The 18,994-nt window shown below is 53.9% G+C and overlaps 1 protein-coding gene across 1 annotated transcript; it reads right to left on the bottom strand.

Moving 5' to 3' along the window:
- Window positions 1-1,089: 1,089 nt before the first annotated feature.
- Window positions 1,090-17,784, bottom strand: TRAF1 (TNF receptor associated factor 1). Its single transcript, XM_004594963.2, has 7 exons — window positions 16,996-17,784; window positions 15,308-15,392; window positions 9,841-9,906; window positions 8,667-9,077; window positions 7,216-7,393; window positions 5,116-5,264; window positions 1,090-2,211 (listed from the first exon to the last, which is right to left on the bottom strand). The coding sequence occupies exons 1-7, from the start codon at window positions 17,133-17,135 to the stop codon at window positions 1,993-1,995; spliced, it is 1,248 nt and encodes a 415-aa protein (XP_004595020.1). The 5' UTR covers window positions 17,136-17,784; the 3' UTR covers window positions 1,090-1,992.
- Between the last annotated feature and the right edge of the window lie 1,210 nt (window positions 17,785-18,994).

The following is an 18,994-nucleotide window of genomic DNA, read 5'->3' as shown; positions in this document are numbered from 1 at the left end:
GCTGCAAGGCTGAGGTCAAGGGGATGGGCAGGGCTGTGTTCCCTCTGGGTACTCGAGGGGACCCTATGCTCCTCAGCTTCTGGCCTCTGGCTCGGGAGGCTCCACTGTAAAACTACCAAGCCGCTTCTGGGGCCCCCTGGCTGCCTCTGCCTGGGACTTCTCTGGCTCTGTGCTACAGTCATGAACTTGGCTTTGCAAATGATCTGCCTCCACACCCCACACCTCACCCGAGAGTTCAGTCCCCAGGGGACCATGGCCCACCTGCCACCCATGTGAGAGACCAAGATGGAGTTCTGGGCTCATTGCCTAGGCCTCCAACCCCAGTTGATGCAGCCATTTGAAGAGTGAATCAGCGATGGAAAATGTCTCTCTCTTGCTCTGACTTTCAAATAGATAAAACATATCTTTTTTTAAAAAGTGATGGACTTAGAGGTTTGCCCTGGACATAGCCTGATCTTGGTTCTGGCACTTGATCTGGGTTTCTGGCACTTGCATGAACCAGGTGAGTGACTTAAAAAATTTTATTTATTTTTATTGGAAAGGCAGATATATAGAGAGGGGAAGAGATAGAAAGGAAGATCTTTTTTTCTGATGATTCACTCCCCAAGTGGCCACAATGGCCAGAGCTGAGCCGATCCAAGGCCAGGAGCCCGGATCTCCCACATGGGTGCAGGGTCCCAAGGCTTTGGGCCATACTTAACTGCCTTCCCAGGCCCCAGTTGGATGGGAAGCTGGGTGTCCGGACACCAACTGGCACCCATATGGTATCCCGGAGCGTGCAAGGCGAGGACTTTAAATACTAGGCTACCGCGCTGGGCCCCAGATGAGTGACTTTCACTCTTGAAGCCATCAGGGAGAGACTGTCAGCATGGGTCTGGACTACTGCTGAGCCCCAACAGGTAGCAGTGCCCAGGGTGTGTGTCCCTGGCTTTCTTGTAGGGCAGCCCGTTTGAGTGTCAGAATATGAGCATCTCTCCATTACAGAGAAAGGAAGACAGGCTGGGGGGTGTCCCTGCCAGCACCCCAGGCTCCAATGCCTCCAGCCAAAGTGATGTCATTGCCTGGAACTCAGCTATGGGCTTTTCAAGGTTGGGAGGTGAGTGCCCTGGTTCTCAGTGGATGGCTGATGTGGAATTGTGGCAAGCACAAAAGGTAGGGCCTCCAAGCAGGGTGGGCGACAAGTCCATATCTTTGCCTACACCCTCTTTCCAGCTCCCGGGAGCTCTGGACAAGCTCCTGGGTCCCACCTGGATGATGTGCGAAGGTGCTCTACTCCAGGAGGGACTGGATGCAGGGACTGGCATGGACCCTGTGTTCAGGAAACTGAGCTGCCAGGCCCGGGGTTGCAGGTGTGCCACAGCCCAGCTCAGCCTGCCTGGTGGTCCCGGAATTGAGGGGGGAACCTAACGGCTGAGGTTCCTGTGTGTGTTCAGAACCCCTGCAGCACAAAGACCTTGAGTTAAGCTTTCTGGACTGAAGAGAGCAGTGGAGGTCTTCAAATCTGAATTCTGTGCAAGGGCCTCCCCACCTCCCAGCGCAGCCCCCTGGATCAGCTTGCTTGCTTCCAGGACAGACAAGTTGGTCCAGGCTTGGATGGACTGAGGCCACACTGGCACCCTGAGCAGGAAGAGAGCAAACTCACGGCTGGTTCTCTCTGGAGTCCCTACAGAGACGTGCCTTCCCAGGAGCTTCTCCACCTAGACCCTACAGCTCCGATTCACTAGTTGCGCCCCAGGCTGGGTCCCATTCTGTCCCCATCTTGGGTCAAGTCCAGCTCAACAGTCAGGGCTGGGGTGGCTCCAAGGCCTCCAAGTGCTGTGGTTAGAACTACAAGGAATAGCATTGCCCATTTAGGTGAGCAGATGGCCAGCTGGTCAACCTGCTGGTCCTGTGAGTGCCAGTTTAGTTCTGTGTTCCAGGATCTTACACGTCAAGGGCAGATGGCACAGTCATCCTCTTGAACTCCCCGAGGAGCCCCACCTGCCCGCCTGCCTAAGTACTGGTCTCCACGATGCACTTGAGGAACATGGTGTCGTCCTTCACATAGGCATGCTTGGGGGACTGTAGCTTGTTGAGGGGGAAGAAGAGTGGGCAGCCACTGGCCACGTTTGTTTCGCTCTGGGGCCTCTGGAAGGAAGCTGAGCTGAGGTCTGGCCGGAAGGCATCAATCGCATGTTCCCGGTTGTTCTGGTCGAGCAGCATGAAGGTGACCTGCAGGGTGAGAGGTGGGAGGAGATTAGGCCTGGACAGTGGCACTCAGACCAGACCAACAAGTGCTTGGCTTAGAGCCAGCTCTGTGCCCATTGCCCAGGTAGCCCCTTGGATCCTTAACTCAGAGCATAAAATAAGAGCTGACAAAAGGCCTGCACCTGCCATTCTGAGCAGTCTTGGGACTGTCCCAAGCTTAGGATCCCATGTTCTACCCAACAGAATCTACAGCTGGTTGACTGTTGGGGGCTAAAGGTGAGGCTGGAGCGCTGACAAAAAGGCTGGACTCAAAAACCTCAGTGTGCTTTCTGGCTCAGTTTTGATGCATCAATTCCAGCCAGAACCTCTTGGGACAAGGCAGCAGAGTAAGGCCTGGTAAGTCCTCTATTGAGGGGCTGTCAATCAACGCCCTGAAACAGTGCTGGTCATCTGCAAGTGACACACGAGTGGGCAGCTGTTTGGTGGGGCAGTTGTTGAGCCATGGCTTGGGGTGCCCACATGCCCTGTGGAAGGACCTGCTTCTGTTGATTCCAATGTCCCGCTAATGTGACTCTGGGAGGAAGCACGTGGAACCCATGTGGGAGGTCTGGGTTGTGTTCTAGGCTCCTAGCTTCAGCCTGGCCCAGCCCCAGCTGCTGTGGTAATTTGGGAAGTGAAACAGCAGATGAAAGATATCTCTCTCTCTCTCGCTCTCTCTGTCTTTCAAACAAATAAAGTTATTTAAAAATTTTTAAAATTAGGGACTGCGCGGTGGGCTTGGGATGCTTGCATCTCACATTGGAGTGTTTCTTCAAGTGCTGGCACCTCCTGCCTCTGATCCACCTTCCTGCTAACTCAGCCCAGGAGGCAGCAGATAACTGGAGCACACTGGTGCCTGACACTCCAAGAGGAGGTGCAGAATCCAGGCTTTGGAGGCACCCCGCCCCAACCGTTGCAGCCATTTGGAGAATGAACTGGGGCATAGATGTTTCTTTATCTGTAATTCCACCTTTCAAGTAGATAAAAAGAAATCATTGAAAGAAATAAAATGATCAAAAGTGAGGAACCTTTTCACCCTGGCCTGTAGTCCCGGCCTGCCTATCAGGAGCCTCAAGTTTTAACCTTGGCTGCCTAGAGCCTGCAGATCTGATGTTCAGGCCTTGGGCTCACTGGGATGTACCCCCATTGCTGGTGTTTTAAAAGCCTCCTGGAAGGCCTGGCACAATAGCTTGATGGTTAAATCCTTGCCTTGCAAGTGCCGGGATCCCGTAGGGGCACTGGTTCATGTCCTGGCTGCTCCACTTCCCATGCAGCTCCCTGCTTGTGGCCTGGGAAAGCAGTGGAGAATGGCCAAAGCTTTGGGACCCTGCACCCACGTGGGAGACCTGGAGGAAATTCCTGGCTCTTGGCTTCAGATGGGCTCAGTTGTGGGTATTTTGGCTGTTTGGGGAGTGGACTGAGTGGACTCTTTCTTTCTGTAAGCCCGATATGCTTTTCCAATAAAAATAAGCAATAAATCTTAAAAAAGAAAAAGCCTCCTAGAACCTTTGAAAACCACTTCCCACTGACCAGTGGGGTGCACCTGCCTCCCCCCCACTAGCCCGCCTCAGTGTTCCAGATCCCGCTTGCTCCCCACCCCCACTTAACATATTTAAATAGACTTTATTTTTAGGGGAGTTTTAGATTCAGGACAACACTGAGCAGAAAGTACAGAGATTTCTCATAAAACTCTGGTAGGTGCCCTGTACCAGAGAGGTTTCTCCCCAGTTAAGACTTCCAGCCCCCAGGCTGGCACACCTGTAACAACCAAGATGTATGTGTGGACACGGGTGAACGCATCACATCATCTGGCCCCCCGGGCGCCAGCACAGCGAGGACTTTCTCCTCCCCCAAGTCCCTGGGCTCCACTATTCCCCAAATGGCTGTAATAGCCAGCGCTAGGCCAGGCCATAGCTGAGAGAAATTCCACCTAGGTTTGCCATGTAAGTGGTTGGAGCCCAAATACTCGAACCATCATCTGCTGCCCTTCCTGGCGCATTAGCAGGAAGCTGAATAGAGAGTGGTGTCGCCTGGGTTCAATCAGACGCTGTGACATGGGATGCTGGTGTTTCTAATGTGCAGTGCCACTTGCTTGCTCATATTCTGCCTCTTCCAGAATGTCATAGAGTTGGATTCACACAATCAGCCTGGTTTTTCAGATGGGCTTCTTGCAGTATGCATGTCTGGGTCCTCCAGGTTCCTACAAGCCTTGATAGTGTTTTGTTTTGTTTTCTTTTTAGTGCTGCATGATTATTCATGCATATGCCTCACAGTTTATCTGCCAAAGGGCATCTTTGGTTTTCTCCAAGTTCTGGCAGTTATGAATACGGCTGCTATAAGCACCGTGTGCAGGTTTTCTCATGGATATCTTCGGGAAAACAGCAAGGAGTGTAACTGCTGAGTTCCAAGGGAAGGGCGTGCCTAGTTTTTACAAGTACGACTGGGCTCTCTTCCAAAGGGCTGAACCAACCAGTTGGTGCACCAGCCATGACAGAGTGCTCCTACAGAGCACCCAGTGTTGCCAGGGTTCTAGATCTGGGCATCTGCAGGCATGTAGGCGTGCCGCTACTGCAGGTTGGCCTCACTGCCCTTCCTCCAGGCAGCTCTCTGTATTCAATCCACCAGAAAAACTGCATTTGTACAGGTCCTTCGGGAGAGGTCTGTTCCCAGACACTTGAACTCCTGGGCTTACAGAGCTGGAATGCTCTGGCTACTGAATCTGAACTCAGCTTCTTGTTTTATAAGAGGGAAACTGATCATGAAAGAGGGTAGGGGACTTGCCAGGTCCCAAGGTCAAGTTCAAGGTTAAACCAGGACTAGGACCATGTCCCCACCTCAATTCCATCATCCCTTACCCTACCCTCCGTCTGTCACCACTGCTCCTCCTACCTTGTTCCGGAAGGGCCACGGCAGCAGAGCGTCGTACTCCCCTCTCATGATCACAATGAAGAGAGACAGGTGGGTTCTCTTGCCTGTGCCGTCTCCGTTCAGGTACAGGCGCAGGCACAACTTGTAGCCATACTTGGCTGTGTAGAAAGCTGAAACACAGAAGCCACAGTCAGCTGGGCAGTGCTGGGCTTGGCTGGTGGGAAAGCCAAGGTCCAGCCATTAGACAGCATTAGGTCAGAGACTCAAATCCAGGAAGGCTGGGGGTGATGGTGTCCAACAGGAAAGGCTGTCGGAAGTCAGCAAGCCCTGGGGCTGGCAACTGCTGAGTGCAAGCGCAGCTTAGGGTAGCACCCTCAGAGGTTCTCACTTGGTCCCCCCACTGGTGAGGACACAGAATTTGCATTCCCATTATGTTCATAGGAGCTGCCAATGCCACTGGCCCTCGGACCACTTGGAGAACTCCTGATCTATCCAGAAGCTTCTTATAGAAACGCAGCCTGGTAACAGGAAATGTCACAGCATCATTGGCACATGGCTAGAGATGGACCTTCTTACCTCCAGCCTTTTTTTTTTAAGGGTGTTTATTTTATATGGAAGGCAGAGAGAAAAGGAGACAGAAAGAATCTTCCATTGATTTGTTCATTCCTCAAATGACCACAAAAGCTGGGGCTGGGCCAGGCTGAAGCCAGGAGCCAGAAACTCCATACGATTCTCCCACACGGGTGCAGGGACCTGAGTGCTTGGGCCATCCTCTGCTGCTTTCCCAGTCCATAAGCACGGAGCTGGATGCGAAGTGGAACAGCTGGGACTCAAACTAGCTGTCCAATATGAACCTTGCAGGCAACTCCTTAACATTTTTTTTTTCCTCCAAACACTGGTTTCTTTCTGCTGCCCCAGGCTAAGTGGTGAGAGTCTCCAGGAGGCTGGGGGTGAGGGGGAGCTGTCAGTCCCAGCAGCCACTGCTGGCCAAGGACCCTGAAGGCTGTCCCTGTCCCCAGTAAGTCTGTCTTACAAGTGTGGGTTCTAGCACGTCATTTTCCAATGACCCTTCCCTGGGTGGGGCCAGTGTGCAGGGGTGAGCAGGAGGTGGGTGGAGAGGGGCGGGGCTCACAATCTGACTCACGCCTGCCTGTTCCATGTCTGTGGAACAGGAAGCCAGAGGCATTGCTTGTTTTTCCCTCCAGGGACAGAATCATAGAGCAAAGGCGTGCTGGTCGGATGGGAGAGCTGCCCAGGGCTGTTCAGGCCTCGGGACTGTGTACTGCTGCTCCTGGGCCTGGGGCAAGCGGCTCAGCTTTGGGGCCAGCTATGTTCTGGACTGTGGGAGACCCCGGACTCCCCTGCCCAGCATCTCCCCCACACAGTCCAGGGCAGAAGGGGAATCAGTACAATAGCTCCTGGGTGTCACAGAGGAGCTGATGAGCAGGAAAGCTGTGAAGCTGGGGCCGAAGCCCCAACCAGCAGAAACCCACTGGTGCACATAGATGCACGTGAGCGGGATGGGGGAAAACCATACAGATCTGAGTCCAGCCTGGCCTCAGTTTGTTTATCTGTGAAATGATATTGAAACATCTCCAATCCAGCAGCAGCCCAGGGCCTGCTTGTGGTACAGCTTAAATGGAACCTTCTACGTACAAACACAGGTGTAGTCGTGTTACACAAGTCACTGCGCCGAGCCCAGGGAGCCAGCAATGGTGAGGAACCGGTCATGTTTTCACAATGCCACTGGTCGTTCCCCACAGTCACACACGATGCACGTGCTGGTCTAGCCTATTCCTGGGCTTACCCAGCTCCTTGGCTCCCTGAGAGTGGGGGCCCAGATATCCACCTGTGCACGCTCACTGCTGGCATGCTGCCATTCACCCGGCATGGGCTCATGGGAACCCTGTCCACAGGAAGCGCATAGCCACCTGGAGGCCTAAGCACAAAGGCCTCCACAGAGGCAGAGCCACACAGCACAGCAAGCTTTGCCTAGTAGCCCCTCAGCATGTCTCCTCCACACTGGGACCAGAAGGATCCCAGCCTAACTAGGGTCTCTGTGATCATCCCCAGCATGGCTGCACGCCCAGCACTGTTCTCCCGGGCCCTGGCAGGTGCTACCTGGGGAGAAGAGGCTGACGGTCCTGCCGCAGGCTGACTCGTGACAGCGCCTGGTGACGTTGGTGATCTTCCACAGGAAGGTGCCATCGAAGGAGGCCTCCTCCATGAGACGCAGGCTCTGCTCCAGCTTGCCCAGGGCCTGGTCTTTTTGAGCCAGGGTCTGCTGCAGCTCTACCACCTGCGGGGCACAGCTTTCAGCTGGAGGCGGAGGTGGGGATGGCAGGGTCTGGAGATGAGTCTTCCTGACCAAGCCTTCCTCACATACTTGCCCATACCGCCTTGGCCTGGAATGCCTTGTACTTCCTACTTGAGTGGCCAACTTCTTCTCATGTAGCTCCAGTATCCCTCCCCCGAGTTCTTACCTTGTAATGATTTCATGAGCTACATTCTTTTGCTTTGCCTGAGGAGCTCCCTCTACCCCTGGCCCCTGAGGGCTGGAGCCATGCTCACTGTCTGTGGGCATCCTTGCCTTGCCATGGTTGCTGCTGGCACGCACCCTCGCTTTTCACTGAGTCAGGAGTCACAGAGGCCAGACTTGGCCACTCCAGCCCAGTGCCTGGCCCTTCTCGTAGGTTTTCCCAGTGAAATATGGAAGGAAATCAAGGCTTGCTCTGGTAGGGAAGCAAGGGATGAGTGTCCTTAAAGAAAATTTAGTCCCTGAATCTACAGAAGGCTAGGCTAGGGGACTGAGAGGGAACGTGACTTGCTTGAGCCTTAATAACAAGTTCATAGTAGAGTCAAAATGGAACTCCAGCTCTGGTGCAGTAGGAGATCTAATGTGCAGCAAAAAAAAAAAAAAGCAACACTGGCATGGGAACAGCTCCTCTAAACACAGTGTCTGCCCTGAGATCCAGAAGGGGTGGATCCTCTGTGCCAGGGACTGTTGCAGAAGCAAGTCCTCTGGGGTCCGGCGGGCTCAGGAAGTTGGGGTACCACACTGCAGGCAGGCAGAAGCCTGCCAATCCAGGCCTGGTTGTACAGGCACAACAGGATATATGCTCAGATGCACGGGCAAAAGTGCAAGGCAGGACGCTTGGCCCAGTGATGGACATGACCATTGACTGTCCCTCTCTCAGGAGCTGCCGTGGGAACCTGAGGTCAGCTTTGTCTTGCCTGTCCTTAAAGGCAGGACCAGGAATAATGCAGGGGGACACAGGTGGCTTGGGATAAGGAAAAGTTCACTAATAGCGAAAAGTGTCCAGCAATGGAATGAGCTGTCCAAGGAAAAAGAAGGGGTGTCCCATCACAGCAGAAGTTCAAGCAAACAGTCCAAGTGTCTCAGTGTGGGTGTTTGACCTCGGTGCTAGTGTCTGACTGAAGACTCTTCTAGAAAGCTCTGGAAACAGGGGGACCTGGGTTTCAGTGGAGGAGCCCCCACTCTGAGCAGGGAGAGTGATCAGGAGAAAGACTTGTGAGCCAGCCTTGAAGAAGCCCTTGCCTTGCACACTCACCCTCTGCTCCAAGCTCAGGATGCGTTCGCGGTCCAGCTGGCTCTGGTGGATGGAGGCGGCCAGTGCCAGGTGGGAGGCCTCCACCTCCTTGTTGAGGACAGCGACGATGTTCTCAAACACACGCAGCTTCCCCTCCAGCTCGGTCAGGAGCTTCTCCTTCATGAAGTGCTGCAGGGCCAGCTCCTCTTGGCTCTCGGAGCAGGGTGCCCGGTAGCAGTCCACCTCCAGGTCACCCGCCACCTCCACGGCAGCCTGCAGTTGCAAGTCTGACAGGTTCCGCTCCAAGGCCATGGGCCCGGACCCCAGGCCAGAGCCCAGCTGAGCCTTCCACTGCTTCATGAATCCCAGCAATAGGTTAAGATGGGAGGCCTGGGAGGTGGCCTCGTGCTCTTGCAAGGATTCTGCATTCCCCTGCCAAGACAGCGAGGATGGTCAGTGACCACAGAGGTGGAGGAGGGACCACAGAGCAGTGGGGAGCCCCACCTGTCACAGGTCTGTTCACGCAGCACCTGTCTGTGCAATGGGGGAGAAGGGTTTGCAGGAGAAAGGGTCTATATCAGACAGGACCACAGTCAGCCAGTATTATCCCAGACCTGAGGGCAACAGTCTTGCACAGGCCTTACACCACAGCATGATTCAGCACCAAGGAGAGAGACACAGGGCCATTTTGATGCTGCTAGACCAATGCTTCGGTGGTATAGAAAACACCACAATGGGCCCGGTGACGTGGCCTAGTGGCTAAAGTCCTCACCTTGAACACGCTGGGATCCCATATGAGTGCCGGTTCTAATCCCGGCAGCTCCGCTTTCCATCCAGCTCCCTGCTTGTGGCCTGGGAAAGCAGTCGAGGACGGTCCCAATGCTTTGGGACCCTGCACCCATGTGGGAGACCTGGAAGAGGTTCCTGGTTCCTGGCTTGGGGAGTGAATCATCGGATGGAAGATCTTCCTCTCTGTCTCTCCTATTCTCTGTATATCTGACTTTGTAATAAAAATAAATAAATCTTAAAGAAAAAAAAGAGAACACCACAATGAGTTAATAGTGAGATTTGTATCTTGGGCAAGTCATTATTTAGAAGGGACAGCTCCAGGAAAATTCTGGTGGGGTTGGAATGGGGGACCCGAAGTTCTGGGGCTGAGGAGGGCACATATCTTTTCTCACAGGTTAACACTCACCTTGAAGCAGCAGCCGACGCCTGCGAAGGGGCACCCGGCTCCAGCCTCAGCCACCTCTGGAAGAAGCTGGAAATAAGAACTGTGTCACTGGATTTTCTGGGGATCGCTATGGCCACCTTCAGGGCTCTTGCCAGGGCAGGAACCAGGCGGGGTCACTTGATTGCACCCCTGCTGCTCCCTGTGGCCCCCTTGTGCCTCAGTTCTAGTCCCTTCCTTTGAAAAGGACCAGGGTTTCTGTGATGACCCAACCAGCATGGCTGCTTGTCCTGTCAAAATACATTCCATTCACTGTTGGGTTGTCTCCCAGTCTAGGGGCTCTGGGAGGGTTACAGTTGCATTCCCAGCACCTCACCCACAGCAGACACATAATGTCCCCCTCCTCCTGAAGTCTGTGGGGACAATGCTTCTCATTGTTCCCATTGGTATCCCTTCTTGTCCATCTATCCTTCACTGAGGTGTGCCAGCACCACGAGGACGTGGGTCAGGGCTCTGGGGACCTGGGTCAACAGGACCAGGATTTGTGGTGCCTGGTTCCATGTGCAAGGTTCTCCCTCTCCACTACATAGTCTTCACCTTGACCAAAGGATGGCCTCACCTGAAGCTGGGAATCAATGCAATGGGGGATGGGATCAGGCTTTGGGTGTGAGGCAAGAGATGGGGCTCCATCCCAGGCCTAGCCTGGTGAATTTCTGAAAGCCCACATGGCCTTTGGGAGTGGCCTTGCTGCTTGTAAATGAGAATGAAACTTGCAGTGGAATTTCCTTGGAGGAGCAAAGAGCAAGAGCGTGACCCAGATGTGAGCCTGGTGAAGGCTGGGCCTTCTGTTTGCATCTCCACTCTCTGGCTGTGCAGGAGCCTCGCTGGCCACCCAGGCCCTTCACAGCACGCCACTCAGGCTCTCAGGGGGAGGCCCTGGCTGGGAGACCTGAAGAGTGTTCCAGAAGGTGGGTGTTGAGAGGAAGCAAGCAGCCTGCGTGCCACTGCTGTGCAGAATAACGAGGACCCGGACACGCCAGGCACTGCCCACTCTGCTGGGCCAGGCCCCAGGGGCTGACCGGGCTTCTGGCTGCCCCAGGGCTGTTTCTGCTAGTGCTGAGAGGGAGATGGGGAGGGACGGGGCTGGGCCCATGTATCAGACCAGCTTGCTCTCTGCTAACTTCTGCTCAGCTCAGTCTGATTTTTCTGGGTGAAAGTGGCCTTGCCCATTCCTCTTTTTCTCATAGTTGGTGGTTCCAACATTTCAGGCCGACTGTTATTCAAACCCGCATCAGCCATGTGGAGGTTGACCCTCCACATGGAAGCCACAGGAGGAGATGCTGCCGGCCCAGGAGCCGGAGTTTACCCCTGCCTCTCACTTGGTGTGACTTTGCTGTGACTTTCAATGCAGGCAGGCCTCCTTGCAAAGCCTTGAGGTATCACCAACCATTAGAATAGAGACACCATGACCATCTACCGCATAGGATGCCACTGTGATGAATGCAAATATCAGGATCAGAAGTGTAGGATCCAGTGGTTCATTTCCAAGTGTCACACACTTCAGGAGACACAGATAAATGGAATATATGCACCGCAGGGCAGAGGGACCAGGGACAGGCTCAAGAAAACCAGGGTTAGTGCCTTCTCACAGGTCAGGGCTGTCTCAGGGAACAGGAAGATGACCTGCCCTGTGGTGGCCCCAATAGGAGACAGACTTCAGCTTAACACAAATAAAGAACAAACACTGTCCTAGGCAGAGTCCTGCCCATGTGGAGGACTCAGTTCCCTGCGTGATGAGGTTCCTGTGTTGGAAAGGACACAAAGGAATCTAGAACCAAAGGGCAACTGCCTGGGGTGGCTGGCACTCCTGGCATTTTCTGATTCTAAAGTAGGTAAAGGTGGTGCTTGGAGGCCCTGGCATCAGAGACCAGCTTATTTCTGGCTTGCACATATGGGCCTTGGAGAGCAGCGAGAGCGAGAAACCATCCATTTGCGCAGTCTTGCCCAGCAGAATGGTATGTGATTTGCCAACCATAGCAGTCATCCCCTGCTTTACTATCCCTTCTGGGGAAAGATCACTGCAGGCAAGGACGGAGACTCTAAGAAGGGCAACATTAATGCGCCTCTGACTGAGCAAATAGGCTGCGGCTCTGGACAATTCTAGGGGGCTGTATTGCTAACAAACTCAGGATGGGCACACACTGATAAGCAGGTGAACGAAAGGCAGGTGCAAAGATGGATACCTTTGGGCTTAGGCCAGCAGCTCTCCTGGTGGGGGATCCCTTCCTGCAATCCCAGGAGGGAATGCCCAAACTTAGGAACTACCACTCGTGCAAAGTGGTGACTTACAATCAAAAGTCCCCTTAAAGTTCCCACGAGGGCCGGGAATCAGTGGAGCCCCTGGGTTTTCTGGTGTGTGGCTTTGTGCAGATCAGGCTGCTGACCCCACATCCCACAGGCCCCTCCCTGGGAAGCAGGACCACACCAGATTCAGAGAGGGTCTGTCCACTAAGGGTTCTGTCTCAGAAGCTCTGACTCCAATGTGGTGATATTGACCTCTGTTTCTGCTTCTCTCTCTGTAGCTTGCCTTTCCAACAAAAACAAATAATTTTTTTTACGAGTGAGTCCAACCATGGAATTGTTTTATCTTTCTGTCCGGCCACATGCTTTCTCTCTTACATGTGCTCCCACCACAGTGGTGCTCCTCCCCAGAGCCCACGCTGAGGTCAGTGTCATGCTCTGGGACCTCCACAGCTGTGCACTAAATAAACTTGTTTTCCTTAATAAGTTACCCAGTCTCAGGCATTTCTTTATAGTAATGAAATGGACTAATACAGTGGGGAAGCCGGTAGGGAGGGCAGGGCTGGTGCTCCTGGAAAGTCTGCCTGCATCAGACACGTCCCTGCCCCACGACACAGGCAACCTCTTCTCCTCCTCAGCCTGTTAGAACACCTGCCATTTTATCATGTAAGACACCTCATCAGATTTAGGGCAGCAAGACTCAAACTGTGCTCTTCAGGAGCCTAGGAATCCCCAAGGTCGCTCAGGAGCTGTGACAGGGCAAGGAAACAGGGTAACTGAGAAGATGGGGGCCAGGCTCCTCTCCCACTGTCATCACATTTTGCTTCAAGAAAGGTACAAGCGTGAATGCCAGTGGATTAGAGATATTTATATATGTCTTGCCTATGCTATTTAAGATATGTGCAGTGGATATGTGTTGCTTTTGTCAAGAGCAAAGCATACGACAAGTTAGAAGCAGCAGGCAGGAGCCACTTCTGCAGGTGGGTCCTGAGACTGGATCTGAATGAATGCACTGATAGGACAGAAGATGGCACAAGTTGGGGGTGAAGACATTACTAGGTAAGATTAAAAGCAGGCTTCGGCAGGGGTGACGATACTCCCACTGCAGATTGAAGTACCTGGATTTGACACCCAGCTCCAGCTCCTACCCCAGCTTCCTGCTGATCAGGGCCGTGGGAGGTGGCAGGGGCTGCTGGCAGTCGGCAGGCTGTAGGTATCTGCTTGTGTCTTACTGCTAGTCCCTGAAGAAGGCCGGACGAGCAGGCTCAGGGTGCTAATCCACAGACCCCTGTACCACAGGAATGCTCTGTCTAGAGTGTCAAGTTGGGGGTAAATGCATTTCATACTTACTGTCATTCCCCCAGGGGGCCTGCCAGAGGAGGGCTAGGAAAGCCCTCAGAACCAGCTCAGCACAGGGCAGGAAATTCCCCTGAATTCTCCGAAAGGCAGGGGCCTGTGTGAGACAGGAGGAGTGGGGGGACTCACAGCCTCAGGTTCAACAGCGCGAGGGCGAGCCGCCCTGGCCACTGCTGACTCACACCTGGACAGCCCCAGCGCTGGGGAGGCCACGCAGCGCCTCGTGAGCACCTGGAAACACAGGACCCAGGACTCGCCTCCAGCGCCCTCCTAGGACGCTTGGCTGCCCACACCCCCCCTAACCCCCAATCACAGCTTGTTGCAAGGGGAAACTTTGGCAGAAAAAAGTCGGGCATCTCAAGGTGGGGGCAGGGAGGTAGTTGGGCAGTGACATTCTTGGCCTTGAGACTTCCCTGTGGGGAGTGGGGGGACTCCACGTGAAAGGAAGGGTAGGTTTCAAACAGTGATTTCTATGTGTTTGGATTCCTGGACCAATACAGGTGGGTTTTTGTTGTTATTTAACTGAGACATTAACATAAAAATGTTATCTTTAAATTTTTTCTTATTTATTTATTTGAGAGCCAGAGAAACAGAAAGCAAGAAAGAGTTTTCATCCACTGGTTCATTTCCCAAACGCCTGCAATGACTGGGGTAGCGCTAGGCCAAAGCCAGGAGTTGGGAACAAATTCAAGTGTCTCACACAGGTGGCAGGGACCCAAATACTTGAGCCTAAACCCCTTGCCTCTTAGGGTCTACACCAGCAGGAAGCTGGAGTTGGGAACTGGGAGCTGCGTGCTGAACCAAAGTCCTTGGATATGGGTGTCAACAGGCCAGGCCAAATGTCTACTCTAAGTCCCAATCCTGTCCAAAACTTAACCACCTGCTATCATATCGTGTCATCTACACAAATACATCTATAGGAAGGACACAATCTCCCAGTAATGGTTGATTCTATCAATGGAAAACATCTAGTTTTCTTTAAAAAACAAAACAAAACAAACCTTCATTCTAGTTTCTTCATTATTAGTTCACCCCGCCCCCATTGTTTTGTGAGGAACTGGTGAGAGTGGCTGATTTGTGGCTGGTATGGGGGACCCTCTGGGCTGAAGACAGCACCCCTGAGCCACTCCTCTTTCAGTTGGCAAGGCCCCGGGTGCTGCATTGGGGTGCCTAGGAAGGTCTTTGCCCTCCCCCCCATGCTCCTCAGGGTGCCCCAGAGCTGTGCCAACAGTGGCTTCTCCCTGCTGGAAAAGGGCGGGTAGGGCAGACAGAACCATCTAGACCGAGGGCTGGTGCCCCTCTTTTACCAAGGAGTAGACCAGCAGCTTTTTTGGGTTCCAACGTCTCTGTGCAAGTATCAAGTGGCACTGCCTTAGGGAGCCAGTGGCCACAGGAAACATCCAAGGGAGAGGGTGTGGCTGGGTCCCAAGACAGCTTCTCTTAAGGATACTGCAATTTGAATTGCCCATCATTTTCATGTTACCCCCAATATCATTCTTCTTTTGATATTTTCTTTCCAGCTATTCAAATATATAAAAACTCAAGGGCTGCCACAAAGCAGGTGATGGGTCTAGAGCTAGTCTTTGTTGGCCTCTTGCCTGGAAGTCATTGTCACCCTCACGGTCTCTGTCCCCCAGACAAGTCAGTGACTGGGGGGTCTGGTCTTCTGCCACTGTGAATACCAGCCTCTTCACAGACACATTCAGGGTAGAAATACATTCAAAACCACAAGGGAGATGCTAACCAGCGGCCACGCAGGTAGCTGTCTAGCTGGCCTCAATTCAAGACAACCTGAACAACGGAGGGACACTGTTTCCTGGCTTTGCCAATGTACCTTCTCCTGTGTCCGCAGGCTTCCTGGGCTCGCAGACTGGAGATCGTCCCCTTTGCAGGCGAGACAGATCCGGTCCTCGCTGTTCCTGGGGAATAAAAAGGGAACAAATCCCCTGGGTGAGACTCCATGCCCCTTGCACTCTCCTGCCAGCTCCTAAAGCCTCCACAGTGCTGGGCATGGTGATAGCTGCCTTAACGACCCCTACCGACCGGGCAGGTCTGTGATCTGCAATCCTGCAGCCACCCAGGCTCTGAGCACCTGCTGCTCTCCTGAGTCTGTCATAACCTATCCCAGCCCTGACTTGTCCCACATGGTGCAGTGCACACATTTTCTTGCAGAAACATTCGCATGCTTGAGAATAGGGTGCCACTCCAGTTCTTCACTGGAGGAATTACGGGACTTGCTCTTGCACACCTGAAGGCACCTGCAATTCCCAAGCCCTGGTGTGCGGGCAGGGGAATGTGGGCGTGCGAGGGCCTGGATCCTTCTCTGGGTCCTCTGCTTGGGGCTGGGCTCCCATTTCTGATGACCCCACAACTCTCAGAACAAGGAAGGGTCTCTGAGACCTAGGCTGGCAGGTCCTAGGCAGGCGTGGCCTGTGTCACTGCAGGAGACACCCCAAGGCATTGCAATTCTGGCTGGGGCAGGGATTGTAAGGGAGAGAAATGAGGTCCCGGGGCATGTGGGTTAGCCTCAGCTGCATGAGTCAGGAGCAGCACTGGGCAGCCACTTGGGCCCAGCCCCCTTGGGCCAGCCCCGGCCAGCTCCTTCCTCCTGCTCTGATAGGTTGTAGGAGGATGGAGAGGGAAGCCCAGGAACTCTGCACAAAAGCCCCAGACCAACCTCCAGCCCAGATCTTGCTGGGGAAATGGGCCAGTGCTGACCCTGACCCCTGCCGCCCCCTCTGCTACCCTTACCTTCTTGACATCATGGCCTCCTCCCGTGATGCCCCCACCCATCCCTTGCCCGGGCTGGTCCTCCCACCTCCTGTAGCTGTAAAGCCCCGAGGAAAAGGTCAGGTTAAAGGCTTGTTTTCTTCAGGGAAGTGACCTGGGACCATCTGACCTCATCTTTGGACTGTATATCCCTTGCAAACATAGGATGAGAAAAGTTCTGATCTGACCAGGCTGCTCGGAAGATCTGGGGACACAGTTCTTGGCACACAGTTGGGGTATAATAGTTGCTCAAGGAAAGATGCTGATGAGGGTCCTGGTGTCATACCTTTCTGGGTTATATATATTTTCAACACAAATACATACGTAGATAAAAGTATATACTTATATACATAGATGCATATATGTAATAAGGACGTATGATATATATATAGTATACGTGTGCTATGTGTCTCTATACTTTGGCCACCTGTTGCGGGGCTGCCGGCTCACAGTAGGACTCGTTTCTATGAGCCCAGGCTTCCTCCTCATTATTCTAAGTACTTTCTGACTCCCATGCGTGGGACCTCGTGTCACCTCTGTGAGGCAGCAAACAGCCTTTCCGAGGCAGGTGACCACCAGGCACTCAACAAGCAGGTGCCTCTGCTTTTGCTTCCAGCAACTTCAGGGAGGCAGTGCCAGGGCCCAGGAAGGGAGGGGGTGCAAGCTGAGACCCATCCCAAGTCTGGGACGGTCACCTGCCACCAGGGCGCCCCATGCCCCGCCCCCACACCCCACTCAGCCTTGGCCCCTCACCTCAGGTTTTCTGGAAGGCAGACTGTGCAGCAAAGGGCCCTGGGCTCCGACGGGTCCTGGGAGGCGGTCGGGGGACACCCAAAGGGAAACTCGTTCTCATCGGGGGCTGGGTGGGGGCTGCCAGCCGAGCTCGAGGCCATCTTGGGGGCGCAGGGAGGTCGCAGGCAGGCTGTAGGAACTGCTGTAGGCAGAGGGGGCCAGCTGTGTCGACGGTGATGAGAGGAGAACCAGCTGGTGGCCCCAAGCCGCCCTCTAGGGCGCGCGGGAGCCTGACGATTTTATCTTCTCCCTGGTGAGTGGGGTTCAACGTCACGGCTGAGTCACCGCAGGGATGGGGGTGGGAATTACCCTCTGTGGTGAGAAAAATTCCCCTGGATGCTGAATGAAGGCTTGAGGAGTGTGCAGTCATTTTTTGGAGTGAGCAAGAATGAGACACACAGAGAGAGCGAGAGAAACACCAAGTCAGACGTTCAGGAACCACAGAGGCAGAGCACCACAGGCTTCGTCTGCTGCCCCTGGCTTCCTCCTTCGCTCCCCAGCACTGGGCGAGCAGGGCGAGGAGGGTGAACAGGCAGCCCCAGCCGGCTCCAGCTGGCCCTGAGCAGTCCTACTGTTCGGCCATAGTGCTTGCCTGGTCGCTGGAAAACCCCAGGATCCTGGAAGCAGGTTGCAAAAGTTCTAGGTGCTTTAGAACATCTGGGTGATCTCAGGTAAAAATCACTTCCGCACCGCGGGTTTCAGATAGCCCATCTGGAAAAGCAGAAGTTACAAGGGGCTGTGCTGGTACTCTCACACCAGGCTACTGGAGGCGGCAGGGTGGAGCGGCCACTCCTCCCTAGTGTGGCAGGGACCACACACAGGCCCACCTCCCCCCCCCCCGCCCCCCTTTGAAGTCTGTGTTGTTTGGAATGCAGCCTCTGCAGGGCCCTGTCCCTGCTGCCTGATTCAGGAAGTCACAGGTGGCTGTGTGCTCGGGTCAGGCGCCACCACTTCCCCGTCCTGAGAGCAAAGCAAACGCGACATCACAGGGGGCTTGCTCTCAGCAGCCCAGTGGGACACAGGTGGATTTTTACAGTAAAAGAGAACCTTGGAAACACAGCTCCAGACACATCCACTGCTCCTAGGGTGAGGTGGGTGAGGTGGTCCCTCACAGTCCTTACAGCAGCCTGCCAGGAACTCGGTGGGTTCAGAGACGCAGCAGGCTGAGTCTCCATGCCGGTGGAGTGGGAAGTCACACCAGGGCTGTGGGACTGAGAGCTGTGCTCTTCCACCAGACAAGAGAGACAGAAGCAAACAGGTTGGGTGTGGGGGAGGCTAGGATGATGGGCAGGGCATCCACCTGCCACACCCACTGAGGGGATGGGACAAGTTGCTGCTGCTGGGGTTGCCTGCATCCCATGTTGGAATGTCTGGCTCCCCCACTTCCAATTCAGCTTCCTGCTAACGCACAGCCTAGGAGGCTATAGAAGATAGGTTAAATCTCTGAGTCCCTGCCAGCCAAGTGGCATACCTGGATGGAATTCTGTGCTCCTGCTTTTGGCCTGGGCCCATCTTGGCTTTTGTGGACATTAGGGGAATGAACCAGCGGGTGGACAATCTCTGTCTTTCTCTCACTGTCTGGCAACCTTTACAATAAATGGACATTAAAAAGAGAAAGAAGGTGAACCCTGCACATTTTTCTACCCTGTTGGGGCTTTGAATTTTATTATTGTAGGCTTTAGAATCATACAGCTCTGAATTGTGATCAGGGTTGACCAGTTGCTAATGGTGAGTATTGCCACAAAGACCCTCACAGTGACTTGTCCCATACACACACACACACACACACACACATATATATATATATATGTGCATTTTAAGATTGACTTATTTATTTGAAAGGCATATTATGGAGAGATCTTCCATTTGCTCAGTCACCCTCCAAAATGGCCCTGCCCAGACCTGGGTTAGGCCAAAGCCAGGAGCCAGGAACTCCCGAGTCTCCCACATGGGTGTGGAG

This window comes from Ochotona princeps, chromosome 14, assembly GCF_030435755.1.
Source record: "Ochotona princeps isolate mOchPri1 chromosome 14, mOchPri1.hap1, whole genome shotgun sequence".
NCBI classification, from domain to species: Eukaryota; Metazoa; Chordata; class Mammalia; order Lagomorpha; family Ochotonidae; genus Ochotona; species Ochotona princeps.
This window is presented reverse-complemented; position numbering and strand designations above follow the sequence as displayed.